General features: G+C 39.1%; 1 protein-coding gene across 1 annotated transcript; it reads left to right on the forward strand.

The window, feature by feature from the left end:
• Nucleotides 1–248: 248 nt before the first annotated feature.
• On the forward strand, nt 249–10,087 carry si:dkey-7l6.3 (myoneurin). The gene is made up of 4 exons (XM_034135998.1): nt 249–683; nt 2,925–3,022; nt 5,623–5,743; nt 9,051–10,087. Exons 1-4 carry the CDS (start codon nt 422–424, stop codon nt 9,761–9,763), a joined length of 1,194 nt encoding a protein of 397 aa, XP_033991889.1. The 5' UTR covers nt 249–421; the 3' UTR covers nt 9,764–10,087.
• Nucleotides 10,088–11,323: the final 1,236 nt, after the last annotated feature.

Consider the following 11,323-nt stretch of genomic DNA (forward strand, 5'->3'; position numbering starts at 1 on the left):
CCGAAGACAACAGGAGGGTTAATATATGTAAGTACTTCATATGTAAGTATGTATCCTCCTCAACAAATTTTACATTCTTGAAATATAACAAACCCAGCCCATAATGTCTCTTTTTCTCTGTGTTTCTCTTGTATAGTTGGCAATAACAAATACAAAAAAGAAAGCTCAAAACGACCCTTTTGGGAAGCTAATAAAAAAAGTAAACAAACCTGTTTCTGATTCTGAGCTTTTATTTTGAAAATGGTGTTACGGAAGTTGTAGGAGGAGGAAATAACCGACCAACAACAAACAAACAACTGCAGCATCCTCCCATCCGTTTCCCCCGGTAAAAGCACTCAATTCCCAGGTAACAGAAGCAGGAATTAACCCCTGGAGCTCCTCCGTTTCGGCGGTTGTTAGCGTTGTTTCTCTGCCGCTCAGCATGACCTCTCACCGGGTGCTTCAGTCCCAGCTGTCCTCCATCATGGAGGCTCTGACCCGGGCTGCGGTGCTGGAGATCAGCGAGCTGCTGGAGGAGAGCTGCGCCGGGTGGAAGAGCGAGATTTCCCGCAGCAACATGGAGAACCAGGCGCTGCGGAGGAGGCTGGAGCTCCTGGAGACCGTCGTCACCCGGGGAGGGAGGCTGGAGAGCGGCGGCGGGGAGGAGGAGGCAGCTGGGGGGGTCTTTGTGGAGGTCACTGTCGGTGAGTTTCGGGGGCTTTTTTTATTTTTTATTTTTTAAATAAGCAGAATCAGAATACCTTTATTGGTGTATATACAGAGGGGAAATGTTTCAACTAAAGGTATTACATACATGCAGTGCTGTAAAAGTACACCATTTACCTCTGAATTGTAGTGGAGTAGAAGTACACAGTAGCAGAAAATAGAAATACTCAAGTACACATATGTCAAAAAAAGTACAATTACTGTCGGTGGGTAGGGGGCTTTTAAAAAAAAAGCTTTAAATAGAGCAGAATCAGAATACCTTATTTGGTCCCACAGAGGAGACATTTACATTATATTGCATTTACATTGTTACAGCGAAAGTAAAGAGCCAAAAAAGCAACATATTAATAAAGAAGCATCCTTAAAATAGTAAAGATTAAAACAAGTAGGAATTACACAAATTACAATTTACCAAAATACACCTCCAGGTGTAAACAATAGGAACAGTATTTTAAAAATAAAATAAGTGTCACAGTGGTGAAAGTAAAAGTAGATATTGCACAGTTATTTACAGATTTATAACAGTAGTTTCATAGTCTAACTAAGATATAGCACCCAGTAAAAGTCCTGCATTCAACATGTTACTCAAGTAAAAGTAGAAGTACTCAGGTCTTGTACTTCAGTAAAAGTAGAAGTACTCCGATCTTGTAGTTGAGTAAAAGTACTCAGGTCTTGTACTTGAGTAAAAGTAGTTACTCAGGTCTTGTAGTTGAGTAAAAGTAGAAGTACTCAGGTCTTGTACTTCAGTAAAAGTAGAAGTACTCAGATCTTGTACTTGAGTAAAAGTAGAAGTACTCAGGTCTTGTAGTTGAGTAAAAGTAGAAGTACTCAGGTCTTGTACTTGAGTTAAAGTAGAAGTACTCAGACCTTGTAATTGAGTAAAAGTAGAAGTACTCCGATCTTGTAGTTGAGTAAAAGTAGAAGTACTCAGGTCTTGTACTTGAGTAAAAGTAGAAGTACCAGAGTGTAGGAATACTCTGTTTCAGTAAAAGTCCTACATTCAAAATGTTCCTCAAGTAAAAGTAGAAAAGTATTATCATCAAAATATAGTGAAAGTAGCGACAGTAAAAGTAGTCGTTGTGCAGATTGGTCCATTTCAGAATAATATATATGATATGTTTTATAATGATTGATCATGAAAGTGTTCTCAAAGCTGGTAAAGGTGCAGCTAGTTTGAATGACTTTGTATACTGCAGGGTAGCTTGTGGATTTACTCCAGGTGGAACTAAAGTCTGATTTAACACTTGATTATATTTCACATCATTCATCCACATCTGTGAAGTAACTAAAGGTATTAAATACATGTAGTGGAGGAAAAGTACACAAATGACCCATTTCAGAATAATATGAAGTACAGAAGTATTATCAGCTTCAATTATCAACAGTGAAAGTAGGGCTGTGCGATTATGGCAAAAATCATAATCACGATTATTTTGGTCAATAATTTATATCCCGATTATGAAATACGATTATTCATTGACTTTGAAAACATCCATTTATTGAACTTTAAAACAAATACAAATAATAATTTGAACAGTATCTTTTTAACTGTTGATTACCCTGAACGTATAATTCAACTGAAAAACCAATACAAAAATAAATTAAATAAATGATACATTTATATTTACATTTAAATAAATAATATAAAAATAATAAATACCAATAAACAAGATCAACAAATATTTTGGAGCGCACTTCAACAAGCTACTAAACATATATAAATATGATAAATACAAATAAATTAGACTAAAATAAATTAGATCAAATATGTTGCAGTGCACAGTCACAACCAAGCAAAGCAAAATAATCGTTTTTTTCGATTATGTTGTTTTCGTAATTGTGGCAGGCCAAAATCGTAATTGCGATTAAAATACGATTAATTGCACAGCCCTATGTGAAAGTACTCTTTTCACAGTATTTTATTATTATGGTACAGTATACAGTATGACCATATCAGTATATATATGTCATGTGCTATTATGTGTACAAAGTAACTGTAATTGTTAAACACATGTAATGGAGAAAAAAGTACAATATTTGCCTCCGAAATGTAGAGGAGTAGAAATATAATGTAGCATTAAATGGAAAAACTTTAGTAAATTTCAAATATGTCAAAAAAGTACTTAATTACAATTCTTCAGTTAGTTCCTTTTCACTGGCACTTCAGTAGTAATTGATCTGTGTTGTAATATTTTAACATGTTTTTTTTGTTTCCCCAGCTGCAGTCGGGGCCAAACAGCAGAAAACAGAATTCACCAGCAGTGGAAGAGTCTCTGTGTGTGAGACTGCTATAGAAATGACCCATGCTATTAAAGAGGTGAGTTTAATTACCATTTATTTAACCTGTTACGCACCGCCCCCCCCCGGTACCGGGCAGATAAACCCGTCATTTGCAGGAAACAACGTCTAAGGAATCTTAATATTTAATAAACTATGAATGTTTTATATCCATGTAACGGGAAGAAACTCAGCTAACTGATCTTTTAAAAAAAAAAATCCAAAAAAACCCCACAATGCTAACACTCAGCCTCTGAATTAGCCACGATCGAAAAAATGTAACCTAAAACTGCACCTAAACTCACTCATAACTCCCTTATTACTTATCCTAGATGCACAGCCAACCCCTCGTTTTGCATCAGCTGGAGACACAGAATCTGGGGGTGCCCACCTCAACACTCAGTGATAAACATTTGCGACACTATAAACGAAAGCGTACATCAGAACATGTGGAGCTAGGTAGCTAGAAACGCTAACATGGCTTACCTTGGTCAAAACTGGTCTTCAATGGCATTAAAACGATAAAAAAACGATGCTGCAGTTAATCCATAGGTTAATCCAATGTGTCTGTGTCCTCTTTGAAATTATTTCTGATAATCCATAAGCAATAAAACCTTTTTTTCGTATCCAAATATCAGAGCGAGAGATAGGTCCACTCTGATGCAAAATTACATGCGCGAAGCCCCCACCTCTTCTCTTCACAACGTGTGTGTGGGGGGGACTCCCCCTTCGATTCTATTGGCTCTAACGGTCAGAAAGAGGTGTCAACCATCAAAATCGAGCAAGGGGGGCCAGAGATATGGAAAAAAAAACATTTTCACCCAAAGGTGGGGTGGTTTTGGCTAAACCTCTCTAAAAAGGTCAAATGTCACTTGTTTTGCATCAATCTTGATACAGGGTACTTATTATATGTTGTACTTTGGATTCCTAAAGCTTTTAGTCTACTAACCCATCATCCAAGGGTAGTTTTCACTATAAGTAAAAAAGAATTGTTGGACGGACACTATAATTTACAGTTTTTTACTATGTAAAATCTGAATTTTCTTTAAAATAAAAAACATCTATATTGATTCTGACACTTCTACATCCAACTCACAGATGTAACCTTGCTTTGATAAAATAAATTATTCATATAACCCTTTTAGAAGTTAAGTTGTAGTCATTTGTTTTGGGCATGTCATTTTCGAGCCTGAAACATGAAAAACAGGCTTGGTGCCTAACAGGTTAAAGGTCCCATGTCCTGCTTTTCTGGTTATTACCTGTCCCCTTGTGTTATGTAGCTTTTTCTGCATGTAAATGGTCTGCAAAGTCAAAAACCCTCAAAGTACACCCTGTAGCGAGTAAAACTCTAACACAGAAAAGACCTGTCTATGCTGCCCCAGAACGCCTCGTTGGACATTTTTATTTTTCCATTTTTTTCTTCCTGGTCACAGTGACGTAACGGTCACAGTGACGTAACGGTCATAGTGACGTAATGCACACACACACTCACAGCCTGGCTTTGAGTGTGTGTGTGTGCTCAGGCTGAGCTCCGCGGTGTCTCGCTGCAGGAAACGACACCAGTAACCCCACGCAGCATTCCCCTCTGTTTGTCATTACAGGTGTCATTTCCTGGTCGCTAACTAACGCCATTGTAACACATAATCACTGATGTTCAGCTGTAACGGTGGTGGACTCCTCAGAACAGAGTGGGCGAGCTGACCAATCAGAGCACAGTGGGCTCACAGGGAGGGGGGGGCAGGAGCTCCAACAAGCCGTTTAGGACAGAGAGTGAATACACATACTATACAGAGATGCTGTATGAGAAACCAATGTGATTTTGGAACATTGAACAATGTGAATCTATTCTAGTAGACCTCAACAATGGAATCATGATCAGTCGAAATGGCCATGACATGGGACCTTTAACATTTACCATCACATCCCCCCTGTCCTTATCTCTGAATGAATGCTCAATGTCTCGATACTTTACAAACTACAGTTGGTGCTTTTCTTTAATCCTAGAACAATGTGAAAAAGTTCCAATAAGGACAACTGTCATGTTATAAATCATAATATCAGTAACGTATTCATACAGTATTACCTACATGTAGGACTGCAACGACTGAGTATTTTTGATTATTAGTAAATCTGTGGGTTATTGTTCGTTGTTTGGTCTATTTAATGTCAGAAAATAGTGAAAAATATCCATCCCAGTTACTTCAAATCCAAGCTGATGTCTTGAAATATCTTCCAAAACTCAAATATATTCACTTTAATATGATATTAAATAGACAAACGCAGGAAATCTCCATTTGAGAGGCTGGAAACTGTATTTTATGACGATTTTGCATGGAAAATTACCCAAAAAATGTATTACTTATCAAAATAAAATAGTTTCAACTCTTCCTACAAACTACAAACCATTTATTTTTTAGATTTATGAGACATGAATCACCTTATTTGATCCTGTTAATGTTTGAATACATGCTTATTTTAACAAACTCAAGTGTATTTTTATCCTGCTGTGATTTTTCGGTTATTTTCTGCACAAATGGCGTACTTTCAATTTAAAATATTGGTTGGTTTTGGTTGAAATTAGTCTCTAAGAGTGAATTAAAAAGCATTTTATTTTGTCACCATTGTATTTTCTACCCTCAGGACTCCTCGAGCAGAGCCGCAGAGGAGTCGAGGGAACAGGATGTTGTCGTTCTGATAAAGGAGGAAACCACGAAAGAGGAAGTGAGCGACGATGCAGACGATCTGCTTCTCAACGAGGAAGGTGAGACAGGAAACAGACCGTTAAATATCCGGGAAGTCGCTCATTCATTTACTGCAGAAGTCTCAAATCAAGCTAAAACCACAGAGTGGGAAGAACTGGAAGTAGGTGTGAGGCTGCTTTGATCATCTTATATACAAACTGCACTCTCTGGATCATAAAACATAGTAAATGGAGTCTGGCAAATTCACGCTGCGTATAATGATGGTATTTATTAGTGGAATGCTGTGCCACAGCATTCCACTATAGTACTTAAAATCTTTATTCTTCCCCTTATTATTATTTCAGCCAATAGAGTGGCGAAGTCACGCCCATCTACTTCCGCCCCATGGGACCTTATTTCGGAAAAATAATGTATTGAAGTCAATGGAGAGAGAAAACGTATCTTTCGATCCCGTTTGAATTGTGCCATGAATTACACATATGATGTTTGTCAATCTTAAAAAATCATTTCCATGTCAAAAAAAGTCACAGTTTGTCGTAAAACTGTTGAAATATAAGACTATGAAAAATACGCAACTAGAAAGACTACAAATCCCAGAGTCGCGTAAGTGATGTCACAATTGAGACACTAAGAGATAGCTAAGATCAGCGCCATATAGATATAATCTATCTATATGGCGCTGGCTAAGATAAGATAACTTTAACAAGATGCCTGTGTGCTTAGTACCAGGTTGTTATCATACCAGCAATGGGTCTTGCTCGTTCTTTCGCTTCCCGTCTGATGAAAGGACCAGGAGTGTCTGGATCAAGTTAGCTACCTAGCTAGTAGCTAGCACGTTAGTTAGCATTACAGCCATGTCATTTTTATTAGCCTTAACATGAAGTAACATTAAGTAACCCAACATGTTAAACAGTAAGAGTAGTAGTCATATTTCGTGAACCATTTGAAGAGTACTGTCACCGGTGTGATCATTCTATAATACACACTTTAAGACCGGGGGAGAAATGCTAATGCTAACGCTAGCATCGGCGATCTTTTGCACTTCATGCTATCTGCACAAATGGTTGACATTAAACATTAAAACGACCAGGCAGTTCAGAGAGAATCAAAGGAAGGCAGGCAGGCAGCTTTGCATGACATTCTTCAGGACGTGTTTCATTGTGGTGATAGTGAGGGTAGTCAATCGTTTTGTTGACAAGACAGTAGTGACGGCCATCTTGGTGACGTGTGTTGTTGACCAGAGATGTAGTTCATTGAGCGTTTCACACAAACAAATGTGTTACTTCACAGTTTTACGACACTTTTTTTTTTTTTAACTTGCAAAATTATCTTTTAAATTGACAAACATCATATGTGTAATTCGTGGCACAATTCAAACGGGATCGAAAGATAATCTTTCTCTCTCCATTGACTTCAATACATAACTTTTCCGAAATAAGGTCCCATGGAGGTCCACCGGAAGGGGAGGGACTTCGCCACTCTATACTTTGGCACTCCATAACTTCAGCTTATTTTCAGCTACAGAAAACATTCAAATATTAAACTATTCAGCCTGTTCAGGAATCGATGGGAAACCTTCACATTTTTAAAAATATGTTATACTTTTTGAAATATTCAGCTTTTTAAACTCTTTTTTTAACATGGAAGTCAATGGGAGATGCCTTCAAATCCTATTTTCCTACACCTTGCGCCAAATGCTACTCCTTCACATACTTTCAGCTAGACACTTCATTCCAACTTTCAAATGATCACAAGACCTTCAGCTATTCAAACTTGATTTTTATTTTTGATATCTTTTACACTTTTTGAGATATTTAACTTTGTTTGGAGCTTGGTAGAGAGGCTTTCTTCAGATTTTAACATTAGTGTGGATGGAGCAGCTCGTTAAGTCTAGAGTGCTTTGATCTCAAAACAGAGTGCAGCAGTGCTTCAAATTCTCCCCCAAAAATGTTTTAAACCTGCCATAATTCCCAAACCCTACACTCCTCAGACATAATTTTTCATGAAAAACGTAGGAAAACGTTGTCCTAGGTTGGAAAATTAAAAAAAATTAAGAAGAAATATTAATCAAAATGCCTCTTGAGGGCATGAAGAGACAAAAAGTCCACCTAGCTCCCAATTGATTCCCATGTTAAATCTTTCCGGAACTTTCTTCAGAACAGAGAGAAGTACACTTTAGACAAACTGCTCCCATCTCCACATTTTACACACAAAACCAAAAAAAACAACATATATCAGTTCATTGGGGTTCCCTGATGCTCACGGTCTGGTCATTTTTTGATAGGAGCCATAGTTTTTGAACAGGTGGCAGAATTGTCAGATATAATCCTCAATGCATTCTTAATGGGACTCAGTGCTGCAGTTGGTAAATCGTCATAAGTCGTCACCATGGTAACCTTTCATCTCTGGGTTTACACACACAGGTGTTTGTAAACATTCATTCACTACTACTTACATTTAATGTCTTTATTTAACTCCTTCAGCCTAATTTCAGCTGCAGGAACAATTCAAATATCAAACTATTCAGCCTTTTCAGCACATGATGGGAAACTTTCAACTTTTTCAAAATATGTTATACTTTTTAAAACATTCAGCTTTTTAAAGTCTTTTTTTAACATGGAAGTCATTGCAATGCATTTGAGCTGTAACAATTCACACACACACACACACACACACACACACACACACACACACACACACACACACACACACACACACACACACACACACACACACTTTTTGTCTAACACGCTAACACAGTTCTGTGTGCTGTTATGTTCAGTCATCGTTCTTATGTTGAACATGAATACATTTACTTTGTAAGTAATTATGGGACGTATTTCTTCTTTGATAGCAATTTTCCTTCATACTTTCTTGCCGTGAAATAAGTCTTACATTTGCGTTGGTGGAACCTGCAGGAACCCTGAATGAAGTACTTTCTTATCTTATCTTCTTATATTATCTCTTAAGTGTTATTGTTAAATCAGCTTGAAGTCTCTGAATCCTAGAACAATGTGTAAAAGTTCCAATAAGGACAACTGTCATGTTATAAATCATAATATCAGTAACATATTCATACAGTCTTACCTACATGTAGGACTGCAACTAATGAGTATTTTGATTATTAATAAATCTGTGGGTTATTGTTCGTTGTTTGGTCTATTTAATGTCAGAAAATAGTGAAAAATATCCATCCCATTTACTCAAAGTCCAAGGTGATGTCTTGAAATATCTTCCAAAACCCAAATATATTCACTTTAATATGATAATAAACAGGAAATCTCTCTATTTGAGAGGCTAAAAAACTGTATTTTATGACTATTTTGCATACAAATTACCAAAAGATGTGTTGATGTGTTCATGCAGGATCGGCGGTGCAGCTGTTGGATACAGACGACAGTGAAGCTGGACCCTCGGGGGAAACGAGGCTCTGGGACCAGAACAGTGAGGTGGCATCGGAGCGTCAAAACTCCCAGAGTGCACCTGGGTCTCCAGGCCGAGGAGGCGACTCTTCAGACGTTGTTTTTGACGTGGAGTCGGATTGTGAGTCTCCGGATAAACAGTTCCTCGTCGTTGGGGCGTCGGGAGGAAAGAACTCGCTGCTTCCCGGGACTTCTGAGCTGAAAATAGGCGGGTCTTTAATCTCCTACGACTCAGATATCTGCTGTTCCTCGTGGACCAATCAGACTCTCCCGTCTCACCGACTTCTCGACAACAACAGATCCGATATAAACGTCCCAGCTTTCCCGTTAGCGCTCCAGCTCGCAGGATCCCAACTGGACCCATTGGAGATGAGTCGGTTCTGCAGGGATCGTCGTTTCGTCTGCAGTTACTGTGGGAAATGGTTTACGTCGGGGCGAAGTTTGGAGACGCACCTTCGCGTTCACACGGGCGAGAGACCGTACAGCTGCGCTCAGTGCGGGAAGCGCTTCACGCAGTCCGGACACCTGAAGACGCACCAGAGCGTCCACACCGGGGAGCGGCCGTTCGGATGTACGCACTGCGGGAAGAGGTTCGCCGGGAAGCAGAACCTGAGGATCCACCTGCAGAAACACCATCCGGATCAACAGCAGCTTTAACCAGAAGAAGAAGAACAACTTGATTTATCCCATGAGAGGATATTCAGTTTTCTGTGAAGGGGCCTGTCAACCTGCCACTACATGATATGCGTAAAAAGGTTCAGCGCTGAGGTTGCCGTTTTGTTTCTAGGGAAAAGCTTAAAATGGTAGATTATTTCAACGTTACAGCAGACCGTTTGATGGACAACCAATCAGGTAACAGCTTAACTGGATTTTCACAGCAAGACTCTGCAGGATGAGCTAAAGGGGCGGGACATCTGTAAGCGGTTGACCAATCACAACAGCGCTGGCCAGCTAACCAATCAGAGCAGACTGGGCTCTGGTTTCAGAGGGTGAAAAGAGGTGCTGCAGCACAGGCAGTATGAGAAAAATAAAGAGCTTTTTGAAGACAATACATACTGATATACACCTGAACATCAGCAGGAGAGAACTCTTTAAAGTAGAGACACTACATACTGATATACACCTGAACATCAGCAGGAGAGGACTCTTTAAAGTAGAGACACTACATACTGATATACACCTGAACATCAGCAGGAGAGGACTCTTTAAAGTAGAGACACTACATACTGATATACACCTGAACGTCAGCAGGAGAGGACTCTTTAAAGTAGAGACACTACATACTGATATACACCTGAACGTCAGCAGGAGAGGACTCTTTAAAGTAGAGACACTACATACTGATATACACCTGAACATCAGCAGGAGAGGACTCTTTAAAGTAGAGACACTACATACTGATATACACCTGAACGTCAGCAGGAGAGGACTCTTTAAAGTAGAGACACTACATACTGATATACACCTGAACATCAGCAGGAGAGGACTCTTTAAAGTAGAGACACTACATACTGATATACACCTGAACATCAGCAGGAGAGGACTCTTTAAAGTAGAGACACTACATACTGATATACACCTGAACATCAGCAGGAGAGGACTCTTTAAAGTAGAGACACTACATACTGATAAACACCTGAACATCAGCAGGAGAGGACTCTTTAAAGTAGAGACACTACATACTGATATACACCTGAACATCAGCAGGAGAGGACTCTTTAAAGTAGAGACACTACATACTGATATACACCTGAACGTCAGCAGGAGAGGACTCTTTAAAGTAGAGACACTACATACTGATATACACCTGAACATCAGCAGGAGAGGACTCTTTAAAGTAGAGACACTACATACTGATATACACCTGAACATCAGCAGGAGAGGACTCTTTAAAGTAGAGACACTACATACTGATATACACCTGAACATCAGCAGGAGAGGACTCTTTAAAGTAGAGACACTACATACTGATATACACCTGAACGTCAGCAGGAGAGGACTCTTTAAAGTAGAGACACTACATACTGATATACACCTGAACATCAGCAGGAGAGGACTCTTTAAAGTAGAGACACTGCATACTGATATACACCTGAACGTCAGCAGGAGAGGACTCTTTAAAGTAGAGACACTACATACTGATATACACCTGAACGTCAGCAGGAGAGGACTCTTTAAAGTAGAGACACTACATACTGATATACACCTGAACGTCAG

Source organism: Trematomus bernacchii, unplaced genomic scaffold (assembly GCF_902827165.1).
Source record: "Trematomus bernacchii unplaced genomic scaffold, fTreBer1.1, whole genome shotgun sequence".
Classification (NCBI taxonomy): Eukaryota; Metazoa; Chordata; class Actinopteri; order Perciformes; family Nototheniidae; genus Trematomus; species Trematomus bernacchii.